This window comes from Diuraphis noxia, unplaced genomic scaffold, assembly GCF_037042655.1.
Source record: "Diuraphis noxia isolate RWA-SAM2 unplaced genomic scaffold, SU_Dnox_SAM2 contig0001, whole genome shotgun sequence".
NCBI lineage: Eukaryota > Metazoa > Arthropoda > Insecta > Hemiptera > Aphididae > Diuraphis > Diuraphis noxia.
In genome coordinates this window covers 11988084-12013702 of record NW_028301711.1, presented here as the reverse complement: position 1 = coordinate 12013702, position 25619 = coordinate 11988084, and the positions used below count along the sequence as shown (strand labels likewise).

General features: G+C 32.5%; 2 protein-coding genes and 1 pseudogene across 2 annotated transcripts; all 3 read left to right on the top strand.

Annotated features, from left to right (window-relative positions):
- The first annotated feature begins 204 nt into the window (after nt 1-204).
- Nucleotides 205-863, top strand: LOC149059675 (uncharacterized; annotated as a pseudogene).
- A 3745-nt stretch (nt 864-4608) lies between these two features.
- On the top strand, nt 4609-9376 carry LOC149059674 (uncharacterized). Its single transcript, XM_089216541.1, has 2 exons — nt 4609-4851; nt 5631-9376. Exon 2 carries the CDS (start codon nt 7291-7293, stop codon nt 8674-8676), a length of 1386 nt encoding a protein of 461 aa, XP_089072667.1. The 5' UTR covers nt 4609-4851; nt 5631-7290; the 3' UTR covers nt 8677-9376.
- A 5115-nt stretch (nt 9377-14491) lies between these two features.
- On the top strand, nt 14492-19922 carry LOC149059673 (uncharacterized). Its single transcript, XM_089216191.1, has 9 exons — nt 14492-14988; nt 15886-16293; nt 16826-16937; nt 17281-17503; nt 17587-17796; nt 18145-18270; nt 18663-18890; nt 18966-19643; nt 19731-19922. The coding sequence occupies exons 1-8, from the start codon at nt 14840-14842 to the stop codon at nt 19295-19297; spliced, it is 1788 nt and encodes a 595-aa protein (XP_089072317.1). The 5' UTR covers nt 14492-14839; the 3' UTR covers nt 19298-19643; nt 19731-19922.
- The last annotated feature ends 5697 nt before the right edge of the window (nt 19923-25619 follow it).

Below are 25619 nucleotides of genomic sequence, written 5' to 3'. Positions count from 1 at the left end.
ATGTATTTATTTAATATCAAGAAAGTATTAGAATGTATTTATGTATGCATGTAGCACAGTTTATTATTTGAGTAGATGATAGGTTTAGATTTTTATGTAACATATATGACTATAATAAATATTTGATTTCTAGGTACTTAAGTATACATTAAATTGGTTAAACAACTGGGAAGAAAATTTAAATCAGAACCTAATTAACGAAGATGAATTCCTCACAAGACAAACATCTGAAGGATTGAGAATGACCATTAGTTCCACTATAGATTTGTCAAACCATTTACTCAATCAATGTGGATTTGCATATGTTTTGACAGCAAAAATGAATCAGGATTGTCTGGAAGTTAGTATTATTTAGTTGTTTATTTAATTGTTTTTATTTTTATAATATGAACATTGAACATATTAACATTTCAGAGATTTTTTGGGTTTATTCGACAAGTAAATGGGCCTAACGACCATCCATCGTCAACATCATTTATGCAATTATATAGATTGTTATCAGTTTACAGTTTAGTAAAACCTCCCAAAACTGGGAATTGTACTATTCTTGAAGGTATCCACAATCCAATCAGCATTATGGATGTTTCTATATCCTACAAAGTTCTATCAATTAATAAAAAACATAATATTTTATTTTATTTAGAAAACATACCAATAATAAATATAGCTGATTTAAAGGAAATTATAAATGAACAAAATAACTCATTAGAAAGCACAGAAAAAATAAAAAACTGAAGTCAAAAATGGATAATATAGTAGAAGAAGATATTTGGGACTTTGATGATTCTTTTCAGGAACACAATTATTGTAATATACCTGAATCAACAGTTTTTGAATGCATTGTGTACTTTCTGACTGGGTAAATATCTGGGTACTATCTTGAAGGTTTATCTTACTAAATTAATTATATAATACGTTCACTGTTCACAGTTACATAGTAAAACGTTTGAAAAACAGTTTTAAGTGCGACTTATGTATAAAATGTTTAGAAGCAAAATATGGAATACTACCAGACCCAGAAGCAGATTTAATAAATATGAAAACTAGAGGATTTTTAACACACCCTAATCGCCCGATATTTTTATATATTAAGGGGTAAGGTGATATTTTGTTCCGCGGACATTTTGTTCCTTTTTGGGGACATTTTGTTCCTTTTTCAAAATAATCAATTGCGGAACAAAAAATCCTAAAACGGAACAAAATGTCCTACTGAGACATTTTGTTCCTCAGGGATATTTTGTTCCCCTCGGTGGACATTTTGTTCCATTTTGTGGATAACTTGATAGGTTCAAAAAAATTAATAACGGAACAAAAAATCCTAAAACGGAACAAAATGTCCTAGTGGGACATTTTGTTCCGCAGGGATATTTTGTTCCCCTCGGTGGACATTTTGTTCCATTTTGTGGATAACTTGATAGGTTCAAAAAAATTAATAACGGGACAAAAAATCCTAAAACGGAACAAAATGTCCTAGTGGGACATTTTGTTCCGCGGGGATATTTTGTTCCCCTCGGCGCGCGGCGCGGCGGACCGTTTTGTGAATAATTTGATCCTTTCATAAAATGTAATAAAATAACTATCCTACCTAAATATATTTATTGGACAATAAGAACGGCTTGGTGAATAGGTATTAAATATTTTATTACTTTATTATATTATAATTATTATTTTCAAGTGTTTGACTGTTGTACACTATAAAATAAGATTAATTTATTTGAAGAAAATTACGTAGGTATTGGTGCACACTGGGTATAAGTTTAAGTTTGGCAAGATTAGGGGGAAGGCAATAAAACTTATTTTAACAAAATATATTGTTTTGCATGTATTGGAAACGCTCTTATAGTAACTAGATAGTAAGGTGTAACTGTTTAAGGCCCTTTAAATAAGGGAAAAGGGCCTACATACGAAGCTCCTTTAGAAGGGGGGCTGTACTGTTTGTCATGCATTCTATGGATGAAAATTATCAGTTTTAGATTTATTTCATTCTGCAACATCAACAGCAACATTTTTGTTTGTAGGTAATGTAGGTAGTATTCAATGATAAAAATGTTGAAGTTAATTGTTATTTTATTTACATGTTTTGAATTTAAGGTATAAACACTATAAACAATGGTAGAAGTATACTCTAATTATCATATACGTCTCGGTAACTTATAAAGATTGTTTTGCACCCACTAACCTATTTAGTATTTTTAATTAATATTATTGTGTAATTCATCTATACGTGTCAATAAGACTACAGGTGATAATAAGACCGATGAAGTTACAATTAGACCATAAGTAAATTTATTGGTGGCATTAAATCCATTTTATATTTTGGGTACCTAGACTATTTGTTGTGACTCGTTAGTGTAAGTTAGTGCATTTTAGCACTTCGTTATAGTGCTCCATCCCTTAAAAATGTATTCAAGTTTCGAACCCTAGGAGGCACTGTGCACATTTCTGATTTAAAATGTTTCATTCGTGTATGCTCAGTTAGTGCTCCACTGTGTCAAAATTCTTAAAAAACTACGTGTTATACCTACTTTACCAAAGCACCCCTTCATACTAATTTTATAGTTCTTATTTTGCAATTACATAGTACTTATGACATTTTTGTGAATATTGTTATGCTTATTTGAAAAAAAAATATATTTTAATTAACTATGAACATTGAATTGAGACTTGCTATTAATCTAATTTTTATCAACCATAAGTAACATTTTCCAGGCGTTTAATTATAATATAATAATGCGTTATATTGAACACAATGATACAAATTGATTGGAAACAAATTTACAATTTTTTAACATTACCCAATTAATCAAATTTATATTTCTAGGTTCTTCTGTTTATATTAATATTACTCTTTTTGCAGTATACATATATACAAATATACTGCTAACAGTGGTAACTATAAAATTGTGTACAACTTAGGCTAATTATATTATTATCTACTTCTTTACTATTAGCCTTTTAGGTAAAATGATTCATATTGATTTTATCAAATGCATTAGATATATTATTTTATTAATAATATTATTATAATTTTTATAATACAATATGCTACTCGAAATTTGCTTATCATAGTTTATTTTCTCTGTTGACAAACGTTGTCAATAGGGAAGGTCAATTGTATCGTTTTAAAAAATAACATTCAAGTAGCAATAAGCAAGGGGCTAGGTAGGTAAGGGCAAGTACTAGAATTTTAATTTTGATCATTTAGGCCAGCAAAAGCAATGATACCACAATGACAACTATCATCATTAATAATTATTGTAATCATGTAAAATTAGTAATATATTATAAAATCCGTTTTAGGCAACTACAACGGCTACAAGGTGTGTAATTACTGAAAACCTATTGGCTATTACGTACATTAACGCAATGATGAAAATCATTGGAAGCAAAATGCACCTTATCTATATCTGAGTTGGGTAGCAAGTTACCAATGCTAGACGATAGTGGGAAAGATTATACAAATTTTACAGTCCAGTTAGTCATAAAAGAACTTTTCTCAATATAAATAAATAAATACACACATATATACATATATATATATATATATGTATATTTATATTTTACCCCCTTATATTGACGTCCGCGTCCTTCAATAATAGTTGATAATTATTATTGCTGTATATTTGTTAGGTATTTAATTATATATTTATTATACATAACCAACTACCAAGCAAATAATCTAAAGTTTTGTTATATTTTATGGAAGATGTATTTTATTTTATTATTTAGATATAGGTTCCTAGTGTTCTTACACAAGGAAGTGCGTATTCTAGCCGATAATATATCAGCCGATCCGTATTCTAGCCGAAAAATAATTTGTTGGATAAATAGGTATATATTAGCAGAACCATAGTCCATAGTTTAACCGAAAATAGATTAGCTGACAAATATTACAGCTGAAGCCGCCGAAGGTATTTTAGCCGAATATACAATATATAGTGATTATTGCAGTTAGTTATCATATTAATTTTGTTTTTTTTTTAATGTATTAATTTATTAAATTGTGTAAAATTACATAACATAATGTTAAACACTTCAACAAAATTTGTGAAAATCTCGCAATTAATAATAGTGGAAGTACTAACAGTTGCAATGACCTGTGTGGTTTCTGTGTGAAAACTATATGTTATTACATTTTATTATCAAGGACAAATTACCTTAATAACAGTATTTTACAGAAAAAAACGATGGGTATCTATAATACAAAACAAAAGAGTTAGAATATGTAGTATAGGTATATAATTACCGCTAGAAATAGACAGCTCTAAAGGCTTAAGAGTTAAGGCTGATAGGAGATCTAGCCCTGCATTTATTTATATTTAATAACTGTTGTTCTGGCGTCTATATGAAAAGGTGACTACTGACTAAAGTACCTATCCATAGGTGAAAAAACCAGACCTCAAAATGATGCTGAGCATTGGTGTAACGATCGAAATTATATTTGTCATTTATTAATTATTATGAACCATGATGCGATAATGCTCTCCGTCCCACGGTCCCCTCTTGCCTCCGCTCATAGGTAACACCAAACAACACACACACACTGTCACGTATACCTACCTAGTACCCGTGGTTCGGATGACTGGCCGACACTGTATCGCATTATTAACACCTCATTAACGGCATAGGTAATAATAATGTAAAAATGTAAAGTTCACCGGCCAAACATATTTGATGATTATTACGCAACATTATTATGCAACGCTGTCCGGTGAACAACCCGCCCGGTCACGGCCATTTCGTATTAGTATATTTTCTTCGCTTCTACGGACCACAGCATGTCGGAGTAAAGAAGAAGAAAGTCGCCGAGTGCGTCTTCGGGACGACGCTCAACGGCCCTGAACAATGATGGTAGTATAATTTTATTAATGTTGTGAATACAACACACACACACCCACACCTTGGCCGGTGAATTTGTATTAATAAAAATTAAATAGGTTTTGACACCTTTGGTGTTCTTTGAAATTATATATTATAATATTCTGATGATCCGTATACGTATACTATGTTTTATGTGGATATGTTATTATTGATTTATTTATACGCTGGTGACCGATATCCGGAGCCATGCTTGAAATTGACATACAGTCAAATTCCATATTTTATTCTATTATGTATTTATATTTTATATTGATCTATTGTATCTGATCGGTGACCTTCAGTGGCGGCCAAGTTTTTATGCCGTATGGCTTTTCTTGGTCATAAATTAAAATTTTATTCCTAATATACTTTAAATAATCACTCCCCATATCTATGTTTTTTTTTTTTAACTTTTTCCCCTTTTCCGAGTCACTTATTCATTTTATATGTAAAAAAAAATCCCATATGCTCCGGTTTCCGAATCTCGGCTGTGGGTTGGCGACCTATGCTAGCCTCGTCAATGTGCACTCCACGCCGAATCTGGGTATGGCCCCGTGCGAGATGTTACAGATGGCGACCTTGCCAGGATTATTTCAAGTGTATATACCATGCACTGATGACCTGTCGGTCTAATATAATATCTATTAGATATATAGTATCCCACCATGCATCGTGGTAGTGTAACAATACCGGCCATGGGAGGTGTATAAACGTATATATGCGTATGCCTAAGTGTTGCGTAGAACCAGTACTGTCTGCGTTAATTTCAGAAATGCTCCGGTGATTAAAACAGTGTCGGGCTATCCGGCTCTCCACCATGCTGGGATCGGAGGATGATAGTGTGTGTGTATTCCCGTCGTTCCGGATGTTGCCGACCCAGCTCTCGGAGGTTCCATCGACATCCCATCGACATCGCGAGGAGGTGTTCGTCGTCATTGCAGTGCAGATTTGAGCGGCAGAGCATTAGGGCTTAATTTTAAGTATATTATTTGTACGCGTCTTTGTGTGCACCTGTATATTATATGTCTCATCCTATCTATTTTGGTTCTATTGTGTAACCGCTCGTAATTGCTTCTTATCGGTCTACCGCTGTTGAACGACAGTGTTAATATTTATAATTGGGTGCGTGTCGTTCCAGTACGGCTGTGCGATCGTTCCCCGATATCTATCTTTAATTACTACAACGTTTTGCATAATCATTAATATTATCGTATCTCCTCGTCCTAATTTATGACGTTTTAATAGTTTATTTTATTTGAACATAATATCGTATATATAAAATATATTTATTAATGATTTGGCGTTATCACCGATCAGCGAGTATGTCGACTTTCTCGTTTGATATCGGTATTGTGATAAAGACTTCTCCGTCCGCCGTATTTATTTCCGCGTTTGCGTATTATTTATTTCATAACAATGATAAATCAGTGTCATCGATATTTACATACTATGTATACTGGATAAAAAAAAAAAAAAAAAAAAAAAAAAAAAACCGTTATATTATATTATCTATGTAACCGTGATAGGTACGGTTTGATCTCTAATCATATTCTCACGGTTGGTAGACCGAACTTTAAATATTTTATCCCCGTTAGGCCCGTGCACACATTGATGTTTAGTTATAAGTTGTCCACAAATTGTATGTCCCGTGGTGACCGGAGAGCACGTATATCGCTCGCGTTATAGGATGTCGCACGCCTGTGCTTTTCGTTGTACGTTTCGTATACGTGTTGTTAGGTCCTCGTTGCATTACGAGTAGTATATAATTTGAAGAAAGAGTATTGATACTTAATGTGGTGAACAATTATCTATATATATATTTCTCTACTTTCTCTCATGAAATTTTCGTCATGATTTTTGTAACATTCGCCACCATTTCTGCGTAGGTGAATTTTTGTAGACATGCTTTCGCATGTATGTTGTCTTGATTTTACTTTTATTCTTTTTTATTTTTATGCGAGATCTCTGATGACAGTGTATATGTTGTCAATTTATTGTGTTTATAGATAGTTTGTTTAAGTGATTTATGAGATTACCCCGGCCAAGGATGATATTTGAATATATTACCAAATTTGTTAGTGTGCTTTGAGTGTCGTCCCGACGTATCGGCGATGACATCCATCCATAATATTTCATTAGTATATTTTGTTATTGAAAGCGAAGTTTTCTATCGTATTATTCTTATTATATATATTATTATAATATCATATATATTATATTCACTACTCTATTATATCATTTGTTTTTTTCTCTGTCTTGAATTGCGTAATATACGAATCACGTTTGGTTGTGTTCGTGTTGTGTCTAGTCAACAGTAATATATATTTCTTTTTGAAGTAGTCATTTTATTTATCTTGAATTTTGATTCACTCATTACGAATAGACACGTGTTTTCTGTATTGGCTGTGTGATTCTCGTTATTCGTCGTTGATGTACGCGGCTGGCAAGCGAGAGACTCGTCCCCCCGATCGTTTGATTGATAGTCTGTTCCCGCAAGAGAGAACCAAGATGCTGCCCGTTACGAATACTACAACATCAACCACACCATCGACTACGTCAATTTTGAGTACCACCACAAATCCTACTATGTCTGTAGTGACAACTTCTGGCCCTCAGGCAAAAGCCGTATCCGAGCAATCGAAAACAGGCCAAAGTGTTCAATCGGTACTTCAGCAAATGATGGCTAAAATGAATGCTAATCATTCCCGAACGGAGACACAGTTTGAAACTCTACATCGAAAGACGGAAGAGGGAATTAATCAATGTATTCAGCGATACCAACTAACGGATACTCGTTTGGCCAAATTAGAGGATGAGAGTGTTGTCATAAAAAATCGGGCTATCCAACAAACCACTGACAAACAGGTTACCGATGGTCGTCTTAATACCTTAGAATATGAAATTATTCAAATGAGGAAGGAGGTAACTCGGTTGTCGGATCAGTACCGAGCATCGACGAACCCGGATCTGTCACAAATTCTGAAGCCCACAATCTTGTCATCTACTACTGTCCCTCTCAATTCGTCTGATAGCAATAACGTGTCTTCGATACCCCCGACGATCCCTGAAACCAGCCTCTTGAATACCTTTGATTCACAAAGATCATCTTTTTTGGGATCTCAAGAGCGGTTTCAGGACGCTGTAACTGAATTCTCCGGACAGATCAAAGTCATACATCCACAGAAGTTTATTGGTCAGGTCGATGCCTACTTCGAAAGCGTATTTGTGTCACCGGCCCAACAACTTATTTCTGTACATCGTCGTTTAGTGGGAGATGCACAAATTTGGTATGAGTCATTAATCCCATCACCCCAATCATACGTTGAGTTTCGCCGATTATTCCTCCAGCATTTTTGGTCTTCGGCAACTCAACGCAAAGCCCGAAATGAGGTGTTTCGACCGTACCAATACACTAGATCCGACGGTCTAGCTACGCATGCCATGAAATGGATTGCTGGGGCCAAATACCTCAATCCACCAATCGAGCAATCTGATCTTGTGTCCGCCATTATTCAGCACTATCCCACACCGCTTGGAATGGCCATTCGAGGTCGAGGACCACGCGATACCAATGAACTGCTATCAGTTTTGATGGAGTTTGAAGAGTCTGCATCATTTTGTGATCGACGTCGTGAAGACAACCAAGTTCGACCACCATTCCAACATCATAACAATGGCAATCAACAACCACGCTATAATGCTCCTCGTCGCGACAATTATCGTTTCCAACCACGGATGCAGGCACCGGAGAACGCCGGGCCCCGCCCCGTAGCACAAGTGGATCTGTCGGGAAATGCCGACGAGACTCGTACGTAAGTATGTCACGTCACGAAGTCTCGCATATCCATGAACATACACCGTCCACCCAGATTGTCACAGATGGAGTCTCGCCAAAATATAAACGTCCCGAGTTGTCAATTTCTATTTATAATAAACCATTCAACGCCCTACTTGATTCAGGTGCTTCTATTTCAGCCATATCTGAAGAGATCTTTGCATCTATCAAACGAAGCATCCCGGAGGGACAGCAATTATCGATTTTACCCGTTACGGGAGTGACCATATCCACCGCCGTAAAAGGTCGTAGCCGGAAAGTCACTACCCAAGTTCTTATACCATTCTCTGTTCTCGGTCATACCTCTGATTGTATTTGTCTTGTTGTTCCTCATCTAGCGACCTCTATTATCCTAGGAGATGATTGGTTGACCCAAAACAAAGTGTGTTTAGATTACTCTGAACGGGTTGTATGTCTTCCCCGCTGGTCAATTAATATACCATTTTCACATTCACATGATGAAGCCATTAACCGTTTAGATACTCTATTTACATTATCCATCTCACCACAAGATTATGCGAAATCGATACCTGAGCATTGTATAGCTAGTGTGGAAATGATTTCGCGGCAACTCCAAACGCCCACAAACCACAACGTAATCTGTAGTGTACGGGTAGACGACGATCTAGAACCTTTTGGCAATATAACTGAACACCTTTTATCGGTCCCTAATCTATCGTCTCACCAATTTGTTCAAGTTGTTGATCTATTTCGTGATCATCACCACATTTTTCGCACTCGTCCCGGATTAAATTTGTTATACACCTGTCGTTTCAATGTCAGTGAGGATATTCCTTTCAAGATCCGCCCATATCCAGTACCGTTTGCCCGCCGTCCTGCAGTTGAAAAGGAATTGGCTCATATGTTAGAGTGGGGGGTCATCGAAAGATGTTCCTCGCCTTATAGTAACCCAATTATATGTGTTGGTAAAGCAGATGGTTCTGTTCGACTATGTTTAGACGCCAGACGGGTGAATAAGATCATACAACCTATGCGTGATTCATCGCCCCCTCTTGACGAACTACTCGCCCGTTTTGGAGGAAAAGCAATTTTTTCTAGTATCGATTTTACGGCCGGATATTGGCAAGTTGCTCTACACCGTGACGTTAGGAAGTATACCGCGTTCGTGTACGACGGCCGAACATACCAATTTTGTGTCGTACCATTTGGTTTGAACATATCCAATACCGCATTCCAACAGGCCCTAGAGTCAGTTCTCTCCAATCCGGTTGAAAACCACAACGAAGAGGGATTGGGAGATCTTCATATTTACGTCGACGATGTATTGGTGTCATCAAAGACATTTGACGAACACATGCGTCGCCTCCGTCTTTTATTTGAGAAAATAGCTGTCTCAGGTATGTCTATAAAATTTAGCAAGTGCAAATTTCTTCGTGATAAAATTAAATTTCTTGGCCATATTATCACGCCGTCAGGCATGTCAATGGACCCATCAAAACTGTCGGCGATTCATGATTTTCCAGTTCCTCGACACAAAAAAGACCTTCAGTCGTTTATAGGTTTTTGTAACTTTTATAGGAAGTTTACCGACCACCATGCTTCTTTGATCGGTCCATTAATTGCGTTACTCAAGAAGGGAGTTCCGTGGCGATTCAACGAGGTAGATCTGGCGAATTTTAATTCCGTTAAATCTGCATTTACTGAACGTTTCCTTGCCCATCCTGATTTCAAGTCAGAATTCTATTTACAAACCGATGCCAGTCAACTTGGTCTTGGGGTGGAATTATTTCAAGTTGATTCATTAAACGAGCGACAAACGATCGGATTTGCTAGTCGAACCTTAAACGCCGCCGAGAAAAACTATAGTATCACTGAATTGGAACTACTGTCCATAGTATTTGCTTGTGAAAAATTCCGGATGTTCATTCTTGGTTACCCGGTCAACGTACTGACTGACCATAAGGCTCTCACCTTTTTATTTCGTTGTCGACTCCGCAATGCGCGTCTCACCCGTTGGACCCTTGTGCTACAAGAATTCGACCTGAGAATCCAGTATATAACCGGTCCCAGCAACATAACCGATGCGTTGTCTCGCAATCCAGTAAATCGAGATCTAATCCGTAACCAACCCGATTCTCATGATATTTTTGTAGTTACTTCTCGTAAGCTACTTTCTGAATATCAGTCTCGAATAGAATCATTTCAACATATACTATGCGAACAGCGGTTGGATTTAGGGCTTCAGAAGATAATTGACCTCCTGTTAAATCAGTCTACCGTTCTGAGTGCTATTATTGAACGATATTGTATGTATCGAGACATTTTGTTCTATCGTCGACATCCAGATTCTGATCGGTGGCTAGTATGTATACCCCTACATCGGGTTGATGAACTGATTACAAAATTCCACGTACACTTTGGGCACGTCGGTCCGAAAAAATGTATTTTAGCCATCCGGGATGTGTGTTATTTTCGAAATTTAAGTGGAAATGTGCGTAAGGTTGTGAAAAGTTGTGATACGTGTCAACGCGCAAAAGTCAGTACCGTAAGGATAGAAGGTGAAATGCAACATGTACTAGCCAATGCACCCCTCCAGCGAGTCTGTGTTGATTTGTATGGTCCATTGCCATCTGGGTGGAATCACGTAAAGTATGTTTTTGTTGTACTAGACTGCTTTTCTCGATTTGTCCGATTATTTGCGATCAAACGATCTACTGCAGTTATAGTAACAAATCGTATGATCACCGACTATATAGAAGTCCATGGTACTCCTCAAACCGTTGTATCAGACCACGGAGTCCAGTTTGTTAGCCATGTGTGGCAAACCCGTCTTTCTGCCCTTGGTGTATCGGTTACGACTACTAGCGTATATCATCCTCAAAGCAACCCAGCCGAAAGGGTTATGCGCGAGCTAGGTAGATTATTTCGTACGTATTGTCATCAATCCCATACTGAGTGGCCTCGATACGTCCGGTATATTGAATGGGTGTTAAACAACACCGCTCACGAGTCGACGGGTTTTACTCCCAGTGAGCTATTTTTAAAGACAGACAGGTACAGTCCCATATACGAAGCTGTTGAATGTCCCCCGAGGCGTAGTGATGACGCTATGGTTAAGCTTACCATGGCTGCCGAAGTTCAACGCACAAGGGCTGAGGAACGCCGGATTCGTCATGACCGCCATGGAAAAGCCGTTAAATTCCTAGTAGGGGAAGAAGTTCTTGTCCGTACACATCGATCCTCTTCCGCCGTTGACCACCAGATAAAGAAATTTTTTATGTTATACGAAGGACCGTATAAAGTCGTTGAAATTAGAAGCTGTAATGCATATGTCGTGGCTGATCCTGTGACGAATGAAATTCGTGGAACTTATAATGTTATTTTCCTTAGGAAGTATATCCATCCTATTACAGTTCAATCAAAACATCGTGATACCGGACTAGGTCCGAATCTGAGTTGATGATCCATGTATATACACAATTTCTCCCTTACTTTCTTTATGTAGAAGCGATCCAGACATGTCCGAAACACTTCTACAGGGGGGTTTCTGTAACGATCGAAATTATATTTGTCATTTATTAATTATTATGAACCATGATGCGATAATGCTCTCCGTCCCACGGTCCCCTCTTGCCTCCGCTCATAGGTAACACCAAACAACACACACACACTGTCACGTATACCTACCTAGTACCCGTGGTTCGGATGACTGGCCGACACTGTATCGCATTATTAACACCTCATTAACGGCATAGGTAATAATAATGTAAAAATGTAAAGTTCACCGGCCAAACATATTTGATGATTATTACGCAACATTATTATGCAACGCTGTCCGGTGAACAACCCGCCCGGTCACGGCCATTTCGTATTAGTATATTTTCTTCGCTTCTACGGACCACAGCATGTCGGAGTAAAGAAGAAGAAAGTCGCCGAGTGCGTCTTCGGGACGACGCTCAACGGCCCTGAACAATGATGGTAGTATAATTTTATTAATGTTGTGAATACAACACACACACACCCACACCTTGGCCGGTGAATTTGTATTAATAAAAATTAAATAGGTTTTGACACCTTTGGTGTTCTTTGAAATTATATATTATAATATTCTGATGATCCGTATACGTATACTATGTTTTATGTGGATATGTTATTATTGATTTATTTATACGCTGGTGACCGATATCCGGAGCCATGCTTGAAATTGACATACAGTCAAATTCCATATTTTATTCTATTATGTATTTATATTTTATATTGATCTATTGTATCTGATCGGTGACCTTCAGTGGCGGCCAAGTTTTTATGCCGTATGGCTTTTCTTGGTCATAAATTAAAATTTTATTCCTAATATACTTTAAATAATCACTCCCCATATCTATGTTTTTTTTTTTTAACTTTTTCCCCTTTTCCGAGTCACTTATTCATTTTATATGTAAAAAAAAATCCCATATGCTCCGGTTTCCGAATCTCGGCTGTGGGTTGGCGACCTATGCTAGCCTCGTCAATGTGCACTCCACGCCGAATCTGGGTATGGCCCCGTGCGAGACGTTACATTGGTCTGGTCGACCAAAACCTAATAACAAACAAAAACATAATAGTAAAAAAAAAATAAACAATACGTCTGTATTTAAAATGTTCACACTTTAAAAACGACTTGGGATTACAGAATTAATCCCACTTATAGCACAGATCTAAGGGTAAAACGTTAATTTACTAGGTAAATTTCAAAAAAAAGTTCAAAATAATAATTATCCAAGACGTTAAATGGACGTAAACTGTAAAAAACGTATGGGTATTCGAAAAATCACTTAATGCATTTTTCAACTTTTTTCTACCCGATTCCGGGTGAAATAATGGTCGTACGTACTTCGACCATGGACCTTTTTGAATGGTCAAACACCAAAGTACCAGGATCTCAAGTTTCGTAGAGATCGAACGAAAACTCAAATTCCAAAAAACACGAAACTACGTTATTTTCTAAGTACAACGAACACATAAAAAATCATAACTCCCGAACCAAAAGTTGGATAACCTTGATATCAGTACCAATCGATCTGAGGAAAAGTACTCTATAAAATCCGACTACCAAAATGGCTCCAAAATATAAGTATCCGTGCCAAAAAACCCGAAAAATAAAAAATTTGAACTTTTGAAGCCATTAAAGACGGGGAATAACCGATCCTACTGTCATGAAACAAGATGCCGAATTTGATCACCGACCACCAGGCACCAATCTACCCTTATCTTGACCTTCAGAAATGTCTTACAAAAACTGAACATTTTTAAATTTCACGTAGAGGGGGGGTTTGATGACCCCCGACTCCAGGAGTACATTTTAGAGGGGCTTAATCGAAAAGTTTGGTTAAGAAATGGTCCCCCTTAGCTAATACCCGACCGAGAATACTTAACTAAAAAAAGGGGTAGAGGAAACTATTAGTATTTTATGCGCGGTCGTCCCCGTCCATAAACCATTAGCGAAATCGCTCCAAAACGATTTGTGGTTGTGCAATGGTGGATAACGTTTTTTTTCTCTCTCGACATTGTCTCAAGTCATACTAATTATCGCCCTAATTTTCTAATTAGTTAATACTCAATTTTGAAACTAGATAATAAGTCAATATTAATAAGAATTTAGGCGCCGATTTTACTAAGTATATTTATTGATGTAATTGTGAAAATGTGAATAAAGTAATTAATTTTAGTATCAGAATCAGATTATTATCAAAATTCATTGACAACATTATTATTTAATATTTTCGTATCAAAATATTAGATATTTATAAACCGTGCGCCTCGCCACGGCGATAAATAACCAGTTTCGACAATGGTTGTTGTACTGCTGCTTGTGCGCGCATTGTGTAATGTGTGGTAGTGAGAACCGATTTAGAACACATGAAAATTGACAAATATAAATTCTTTTTTTCTTTGTAGGTATTTATTTAAGTAATAATAGTTTATACTGTTTATAATACAGAATACTTGATTGTTTAGTACGCGAGAAATAGTGTAATTCCAATTTTCTACTGTTGTGCACTCTTGATAACATCTTTAATGTTCATTGTTGTTGGTGTTGTCGGACTGTCGGTATTATTATATAAAAGTTATTAATTATAACATTAATAGCTCAAATGTATAGGTATATTATTTTATTTATTTAACTACGATTATAATAAAGTTAAAATGCAAATGGTACAAATTTTTGAAGTTCCTGGCATTCGTGCAAATTGTGCTGTGTACAAAGACGTTGACGACAATGTTTATTGGATAAAACAAAAAAATCCCAGTTATTATATATTGAAATGCAGTAAATGGCGAATATCTGATCAAAAGTAAGTGATCAACAATTTAAAACATTATATAGGTATTTTTATTAGGTAGGTAATACCTACCTAATATATAATGGATATTATTATTTTTTTTTTTTTTTTGGGTTAAGGCTTCGACAACTGAGGTCATTAGCCTGAATGGATATTATTAAGGCCTATATATTTTTGGTATAATACTACAATTGTACCTATACTCTATAGGTTGGTAAGGAGTGCTTCAATATCTTGTAGTTGGAATAATTGAATAATATATAATATATTATAATACATTATTAATATGGCCTTATGATTGATCATTAGGGCCAGAAAGTTTTTTTTAACCATTAGATTTATTGCCAAGTGCGCTAGGAATGCATTTCAAGACACAACAAAAAACATATCAAAAGTTTATACCTAGGCATCTAGTGCATATTTAGTGGTTTTTAAATTTTAGAGCAAGTTTCTTAATTTTACAATTTATTAGAGCATATTTTAAAATATTTTATGAAGAACCAGTATGAAAATTCTTGAATAAAAAAATTAAGACATTAATTATATTGAGAAAACTTACAAGATATTCTTATATCGTATTTTTCAAATTTCCATTTGACATTAAAAACAATGTTTTTCTCCAATTGGTTAATATAATATATTCAAGCATATTATCTAAGCGCATAATATAACTGCATACATATTTCTGTAGTTTTTAGTGTATAAACTTCCGGGTCCTATTGATCATTAATATACCTATAGTACCTATATATTTATTCATTTACAAGCTAACACCTTGAACAATTTATAATATACCAATACCTACCTAATATGCAAGAAAATGGTTGATAATGTTCGTCACAATTTTTGAATAGAAATGAAAAATATTTTTAATGTTAATTTTACTAATCTATATCTATTCTTTTTTAGCTGCCCGGCAAGAGGGAAAATCATGCTCCCTGATATGGAAACGTTGTGGTTGTACAAGTCACATAAACATTGTAATAAAAATAAAACACTATTGGCTACTTTTAGAAAAACTTTAATAGATAGAGCGACAAGAGAACAAACAAATCATAGGGTTATTTTCAATGAAGTGTGTGCTAGACCAGAGTTTAGGAGTGTACATGTGCCATATAAAATGTTTAAGAGACAAATGTCAAAAGCAAAAAAAGAAAATTTGCCTCCTGAACCTAATTCTATGTTATCGTTCAAAAATCAAATGTTGAATGACTTTGCAGAAAAGGTACAAATTGAGGGACAGAATATTTTTTTTGGACAATCTGGAAATTTGGAAGATGGCATTTCACTTGTGTTTATTGTTCCAAAATTAAAGAGGTTGGTTTTCTTTAGTATCTATTTATTTTTAGAGTAGGTAGGTAGGTAATATAGATGGTTCTTGTCTATCATACACACTAAGACTAAGCATATAAATCATAGACCTTATAGGTACTAATATACGGAGAATATAAGGCCGAACAGTGCAGTCTTGCCGCTGGCACTACATTCATACTACGACCACTAGTATAGTCTATGATATAAATAAATGCAGGTACATAGGTCAGCATTTTTGAAAGAGAGGTGTTATTTTATAGTGTAATTTTATATTTAAATATTTGGGGATGGGGACTTCACATAATATCCTTCATTGAATCATAAAATCACACTAATAAGTTATGTATATTATAACTATTGGTACTTAATAAATATAAATTTAATTAAAAATAAATAATTAATTACAAAATATTTTGGAATTTACTATTATTATATACATAGAATCTATTCCAATTTATTGGCTAAATAGGTATTTTATGTTATGATATATTTCAATTTTCAAACTATTATTTATACATTTTCATATTAAATCTAGGCTCTTGAGAAGTGGAACCGAATTTATCATCGATGGAACTTTTAAAGCATCTCCAAAATTTCAAGGTGAATGTTGTCAACTTTTTGTTATCATGGGAATGTATATGGACAACGTAAGTTTCATATATTTAATTTTATTATAATTTCCAATGCACAACTATACAAATGTACAATTTATGGAATTATTGAATTTTATTGTTTTCCTGTTTATATGTGTATATTTATCCAAATAATAATTTGCTACTTGTATAATGAAGGATGTATCGAGGATAAATTTCCAAATTTAATATATACTAGAATATTTTTAATAATAAGTTTAGTTAAAATACAATTTTTTAAATCAGTCTTAAAGTGTTGATTATAGGGGATATATAGGTATTACAATTGAGATACCTAATTTATAGGCATTATGTTTAAATGTGTGGTTGTATTATTAAATTCTAACATAATTTACAGGGTTTTCCATTAGTATATGCTCTAATGAGTAACAAAACAGAAACCAGTTACATACATTTGTTCAATTACCTAAAAACTATTGGAAACTGGAACCCAAAATGTATATCTGTAGACTTTGAACATTCATCTATTGCAGCGATAAAGTCAGTGTTCACAGACATAAACATTTATGGTTGCTGGTTTCACCATTCACAATGTGTTTGGCGTCATATTCAAAAAAAAGGTCAGCTTTTATTAAAATCATCAGTATTTAAGTACCTATCTGATTAAAGTTAGTTCTAAATTATTGTTATTTGTTAAATTTAGGTTTAACTGATTTATGCCGTAGGAATCAAACTGTTTATGACATTGTTCATATGCTTATGGCAATTCCTCTATTGCCTAAAGATAAAACATTTGAAGGATTTGAGAATGTATTACAATGTTATATTGATGAGCTGCATAGAGTTCTAAGTATTACAAATAGGCATAATATGAAATCTTTATTAAAATACTACTATAATACTTGGATTATTGGTAAGAATATATCTTTTCTATGAAATTTATTTTATTTTATTTAAAGTATAACAGTACCACAAACCATTTGTGAAGTCTGTTTATGGTTAGATGTTACATACAACTATACTAAAATACTATATATATTCCTAATAACTATAGAACAAAGTATTTGTCATTTTAATTTCATACGTGTGATTAAATTTAAAAGTTATGCTAACCTTACATTTTTATGATTACTTACATTCAGATCAATATTATACATGATTTTCCCCAAAAAACCGTTCTCATTAATTTTTGTTGGACTTTTATAACAAATAGTGTTCTTACACCTTAAAAAAAAAAATCATATATTTTTTTAATATATAGGTAATTTAAGCAGCATAATGTCTGTTAATAATCGAGTTCGCAGAACAAATAATCATCTCGAAGTCAGTCATATGCATTTAATGAAGCACATTCAACATCCTCACCCATCTCCATGGATTTTTCTTGGTACTTTATTATATTATTATAATTTTTGATATTATATATTATGCATAATTATCAATGTGTATTATATTTCTTTATTTTATTTTTAAGTTTTATAATTATAATTTATAACCATAATTAAGTCTATGTCTTTATTGTACATACTTGTTTATAATGGACAATAGATGAGACCTGACAAATTTAAATTTATTTCAAAACAAATAGAATACTTAACAATTACCTATGATTAACATAAGCATAACATATAGTATTTCCATTTTAATAATTTGCATTTATAATTACAAATAAATTCTAGACCCAAGTAGTCTTGATATAAATTGGAACCTAAAAATCTGCATATAATATTATTAAATTAAAAAACAAGAATTAATAATTATTTTTATATATATTTACAGAGAAACTTATTACCTTCATGAAAGGAATTACAAATGACTTTTTATTAGTTCAAGATGGTATAGAAATCAGACATGAACAACCAAAAAAATGGAAGGTACAAGATAAAAAAATTCGTGTTGCTACCAAAAAACTGCGCCATGAAAGGTTCAGTGTATTCGAATTTCTACTATATACAAAGCATACTACCCCGAATTTTGGCATGGATCGACCAACCAGCAATGGCTTTGGTAAGGTTAATTATTTATATTTTAATAAATTTAATATTGTTTGTATTTATACATATATATATAAATTATTTATAGATGAAACTGAAGAACATAACATTACCACTCGTGCTATTTATCGCCCAAATACTTCACTGTCTACATCATCCTTGTTAATTGGGTCTGATGTAGAAGTTGGTACTCCTAATGCTACATCGACACCAGTTCATATGCCTCAAATAAGTTTCTACGCAGAAGAAGACGTACAAAGTCTTAACACTTCCCCGTTAGTTAATTCATCATTTGGATCTGATGTAGAAGTTGGTACTCCTAATGCTACATCGACACCAGTTCATAATATGCCTCAAATAAGTTTCTACGCAGAAGAAGACGTACAAAGTCTGAACACTTTCCCGTTAGTTAATTCATAATTTGGGTCTGATGTAGAAGTTGGTACTCCTAATGCTACATCGACACCAGTTCATAATATGCCTCAAATAAGTTTCTACGCAGAAGAAGACGTACAAATAATGCATAGTCCTATATCGTTACCGATTATAAATGTGTCTCAATTTCATAATGATGAAGAAAACAATGATCTTCAAGAAGAAATTGACTTATTGGGAAATTCATCATTGTCACGTACTTGGTCTCCTAGAATAGTTATGGTATCACCACCTACTGTTGTAACACCACCTCCACAATTTCCACTTTTTCCGCGTCTACCACGACAAATTAATTCCCCGAGTATCGAAATTGAATTAAACATGGCTATAAGTATGTATAGTTTATTATTTAATATATATTTTCCCATGAGTATTTAACAAAATAATTATTTTTTCCAATCATTGTTATTGATTTTAGGAAGACAAGTATGTGTGGCATGTCTCAATGAAGAATATGCTAATGCCAAAATATTTCCTTGTGAGCATATATGTTTATGTGGGGATTGTGTGCAACATTTAGAACAAAATGTCTGCCCCTTATGCAGATCTCCAATTGAGAAAATTGTGATTTATATTTAATTGTTTAAAATAAATTTTATTTTTGCATACATTACATAATTTATTGTTATTATAATAAGTAGGTATTATTTATAAACAAAGAAATAAATTTAATATTCATATAGTGTTAGGTATTTACCTAACATAATTGATTAAGTACCTAATTACCTTCAATTCCAGATCTGATCATATGAATATTATGTTACAGTCAAATTTTTTAATGAATATCCACTATATATGATTAAACTGAATTATGTAGGGAAAAACTGAAAGAAAAAATAAATATCTTAATATATTGATATTTATATTAATGTATTTTTTGTAAATAAATAATAAAGAAGAAATAATATCATTGAAAGTTATAAAATGTATCATTACAATAACCAACGTTTAGTTAAATAGTAAAATGGAGTATCATGAAAATTTAGCCTCCTGCCTTTTCCTTTAAATGTATATTGCATTGTCAATTGTTTGCTGATGAGTTGCTTCTAAGCATGAAACTGTGGCCCCGCAACTCGTCACTTTTTCCACGTTTGGATTTTTTACCATAATTAATAAAGTTATGATTACATTTATATTGTTAAATTTAATAAATGAGTTTTAAGTTTGAAATTGTTATTAATTTTAATATATTATATGAATAATTCAACACTTATATTATGCACATGGTCAATTCTTTTTATACCTATCTACTTTTAATTTAAATTAATCACAAAACTAAACTAAACTAAAGGTTTACAATTTTTGGAATTTTCAGACATATCATTCCCAAAGTTACTATGAAAAATTCTGAAATATATATAATATATATGTATGTGTGTGGGAGGGGAGTCTCTCCCATAGAGGCACTATAGATAGGTATTAGTATTAGATATACATTAAAAACCTACTTACTGAGATTCAAGGTTACTATTAGGTATTATAAAAAAATCAATCCATTTAAATGTGAATGTAAACATAAAATTTATTAAATGATTTTTATTTTTAATATAAGTTAAAAGCATATGACATTTGTGAAGATCGTATTTTATAAGTTATACTTAATATACTATTCAGGGTGTACCAACTAGTGTACATAAATATTTAAACAAGTAATATTAATAATATTGCTTTTTGAAGCTGTGTAAATTAATTTTCATTTAAAATTGGGTAATTAATTGTTTTTATTTAAGTAATAATTGCTTTTTTTAGTGGTAAGATCACATAAATGTATTTATTTTTTCTTCACTCTCCTGACAAAATAATATAATGTAGTTTATGGTACTTTATATTCCTCAACAGCTCTAGATTAATTTAAATTATTGTTAAATAACATCTTTAATTACTCATATTATTATTAAGAGTATTACCTTGAGTAGGTACCTGCAAGATGCCTAAAATATACAGGTAATATTTAAAAGTTGTAATTGTATAATTATTTATTAGATATGTGTACACCTAATTTTAACCTACAATAAATTGATACTTATCAATGCTTAGGCATTATAAAAAAATAATAAACAATCGCTTTGCCCCAAATCATAATATATTAATTATTATGAAATTATAGATTACTTACACTTCATAATACTAAATAAAAATAGGTTACCTAGTAGATAGTAGGTACAACAGAATCTTTATAAGCTGTAAATTTATACTAGACGTATATCATATTATCATGATAATTATTATAGTATAGGTAGTTCTCCCATTTTTAAACATTACATTCAAAATATGTAAATAATATAATAATAATTAAAATAAACATTTTTGTCGTCAAATAAAAATTTAAACCAAAACGCTGCAGATACTTATTTAACTTACCTATTTCATGAATCATGATAAGGAATGAAATAAATCTAAAACCGATAATTTTCATTCACAAAACAATATTGAACATCGGTTTTACCCAGTATTCCTCTATACAGCCTCCTTCCTTCAAAATGAGCTTCATGTGTAGAACCTTCTCCTAAATTATAGGGTCTTCCACAGTTACATCTTACTATCTAGTTACTATTGAGAGCGTTTCCAATACAAAAAAATATACCTACCTATTTTGTTAAAATATACATTATAATAGGTATATAAGGTTTATATTTGCCTCCCCCTAATCTTGCCAAACGCAGTGTGCATCGAATACATATTCTTCAGATAAATTTATAGTGTAGGTACTACAATCAAACACTTGAAAATAATAGTTAGTAATTTTTTATTGTATATAAATATCATATAGTGAATTCATATAAAATATTCAAAATTAATCAAGCCCTTTTTATTGTCCTATAGGTACTTAGGGTATAGTACCTACCTAATATAGTTCAAACTTTATATTTATCAATAGTATATTATATAAACCAATTGAGCGTGCCTAACCAGAAATATATTTTGAATATGTTTACAGACAGAAACCAAAATGATAAAAAAAAAAGTGAGTAAGTGGATGTCGCTCTGTTGTACATTAGGCGGTGGGGTGGACGGTGGACCTCTGACTATGGTAGGTTAGATTTGAATGCAATGATAGGTAGGTATCATTCAGGGTCGGACTGGGGGCTATGGACCAATTGCGCCTAAAACAAAATTTGTATTTAAGGGTCAATATACCAATTGCGCTGCATATATTTTTGGGTCAGTGTACCAATTGCGCTTCTTATATTTTACGGTCAATATACCAATTGCGCTTGTATTAAAATTTGCCTGATATTTATTGATCAATTGATTACTAGCTAAAGTGACTGGTTTTAATATATTTTATACCAGTATCGGGAATTTTATGAAACATTATTATTATCACGCACATATTTTGATCACGGAAGTATGCATTTGAGTGATGTACGAAAATTGTATTATATATTTTTTTAAATTAGCATATTATTATTATACCTCGTGGTGACTAAATGAATTATTTTAATATCTTAATGTAGGCAATTGTTCTTTTATACTTATGATGATTATATTCTCCTTTCCTCGTAGTGAAAAAATGTATTATTGAACAAATATATTATTCTGTAAACTAACCAAATTATATTATTCTAAATTGTAATGCCATGTTCAAATTATAATTAAAAAAAAATATTATTATTATTAAAGCATGCAAAATACAAATATCATGTAAACATCATATAAACTCAAAATCTTATTACTTTATGATTTAACCACCTATTCTCTGATTATTATTAATATTATTTTATTTTAGATTTCAATGACTAAACTGCATAAACCTTGTAAAACTGTATAATACATGTAAAAAATGTATAGAGCGCAATTGGTCTATCGACCCTAACATTTTTAGAGCGCAATTGGTATATGAAAAGGTAATTTTAAGCGCAATTGGTAAACTCCCGGACTGGGTACCAAGGGCCTCACCGGCAATTTACTTATAAAAGGTCTCTACAATAGTAATAAATAATAATTCCCTTAAAAATATGATTATTTTTTTGCACTAAAAATTATCATAAATTAATTAACTTTATAATTTGCAATTGTTACTGAGACAACATTATTATATTACTTATCTTTATTTATTGTTTTTTTAGTTATAAATTAATTGACAATTTATTTTATAGCAATTTTTAGGGATCGATTGTAATAAATTATCAAAATTGTTGGTATCTACTTCATTTTGATAATTGTTAAAAAATGTATTTGTTAATTTAAGGCAAGGAGGAGAATGTAGAAGATTTTATAGAAGAGATGTACCTATAGAATCAACGCTTTGTGTTAATTGTTAAGACATAATATAAACAAATAATGAAATAACAATAATATTACGTATTAAGTCAATACTTGAACTTCAAATGCTATACTCGTTTTAGGATTTTTTGTTCCGTTATTATTTTTTTTTTTAAATGGATCAAATTATTCACAAAACGGAACAAAAAGTCCACCGAGTGGAACAAAATGTCGCACTAGGATATTTTGTTCCCTTTTAGGATTTTTTGTTCCGTTATAATTTTTTTTTTTAATGGATCAAATTATTCACAAAACGGAACAAAAAGTCCACCGAGTGGAACAAAATATCCCCGCGGAACAAAATGTCGCACTAGGATATTTTGTTCCGTTTTAGGATTTTTTGTTCCGTTATAATTTTTTTTTTAATTTCATTTTAAATACAACTTTTATAATATTATAAATCAAGGATCATCGAATTTTCGATCATTTACGAATTTTCGTGATTTTTACGTATGTTGTCAAAATTAAAATTTGAATGCTTTAAAAAAAAAATTGTTCATATATATTTCTTTTATTTTTCAACTGCTATTGCAGAAATATCATAGGCGCCTTGTATTAAATTTTCAAATCTTAGATTTAAAAAGAAAAACTTTTATGAATTTCTATCTAAGATAATTGGAACATTGCCGTAATTTTTACGTATTAAGTCAATACTTGAACTTCAAATGCTATACTCGTTTTAGGATTTTTTGTTCCGTTATTATTTTTTTTTTTAAATGGATCAAATTATTCACAAAACGGAACAAAAAGTCCACCGAGTGGAACAAAATGTCGCACTAGGATATTTTGTTCCCTTTTAGGATTTTTTGTTCCGTTATAATTTTTTTTTTTAATGGATCAAATTATTCACAAAACGGAACAAAAAGTCCACCGAGTGGAACAAAATATCCCCGCGGAACAAAATGTCGCACTAGGATATTTTGTTCCGTTTTAGGATTTTTTGTTCCGTTATAATTTTTTTTTTAATGGATAAAATTATTCACAAAACGGAACAAAAAGTCCACCGAGTGGAACAAAATATCCCCGCGGAACAAAATATCCTAGTGGGACAAAATGTCGCACTAGGATATTTTGTTCCGTTCTAGGATTTTTTGTTCCCCTTTTGATTTTTAATTAAAGGAACAAAATATCCTACTTTTTTTTGTTAAAATATTTAAAAGGATCAAAATGTCTCCATAGAGGAACAAAAAATCCAAAAACGGAACAAAATGTCTCAAAAGGGAACAAATTATCCCGCGGAACAAAATATCCACGGAACAAAATATCCCAACACCATATTAAGGAGTTAGAATCTTGTTTTAAGAAACATGCAGATTCTATTGATGTATTTGATGATACAATTGATGAATTTCTACAAAATATTAATTTTAAATTACAATGGGGATGTGTAGAGCACAAGAGTAAAGTTATGACTGATATTTATGTACATTATATAACAATGCATATGAGGCAATACGCATATTATACTAAAAACCAGGAAATGAAAAAACAAAAAAAAAACTGTCAAAATTAGTTTCTTCGTAATAAAAAATAAAGAATAGTATTTACCTGTAAAATGTGTTGACTTTTTAAATTATTTTTTGCAATGCTAATACATATCAAAAAAATTCAAAATGCTAATAAGTAATAACTATGGTAATTTACACATCTAGTGGTTGTATGTATGAACTCGTATTTTCTACATAAAACCACTAGATGGCAGCATTAGGTAGTCAGTTAAGACGTAAGCACTTTCATCGACGCTTTTTTGGTCGTCGTCACGCAACCATACTATCTTTAATCGTGGTAATATTTACTATTTTACCGATATCTTATCACAAACAAATTGTAAAATTATAATTATTATATACTAAGTATTGCACTATTGCAGACATAACGTTTCTTCTAACTCGCGGTTAATCGTTAGTCATTTTTCTTGATAGTTTAAGTTATATAGTTGATCATTATTCAGTGTTATATATTATATTCCTTAGTTCTTACACATTGCATAGTACATACAGACATACAGTCAAAACAGACGTTTACGTGCTGTTTTATTTTT

Excerpts from the sequence above, each read along its gene's own strand:
- LOC149059674 (XM_089216541.1), top strand. The coding sequence starts at position 7,291 with ATGTACGCGGCTGGCAAGCGAGAGACTCGTCCCCCCGATCGTTTGATT.
- LOC149059673 (XM_089216191.1), top strand. The coding sequence starts at position 14,840 with ATGCAAATGGTACAAATTTTTGAAGTTCCTGGCATTCGTGCAAATTGT. Across the intron at positions 16,294-16,825 it reads ATTGTTCCAAAATTAAAGAG|GCTCTTGAGAAGTGGAACCG; the intron begins GTTGGTTTTCTT and ends TATTAAATCTAG. Across the intron at positions 17,797-18,144 it reads CTATAATACTTGGATTATTG|GTAATTTAAGCAGCATAATG; the intron begins GTAAGAATATAT and ends TTTAATATATAG.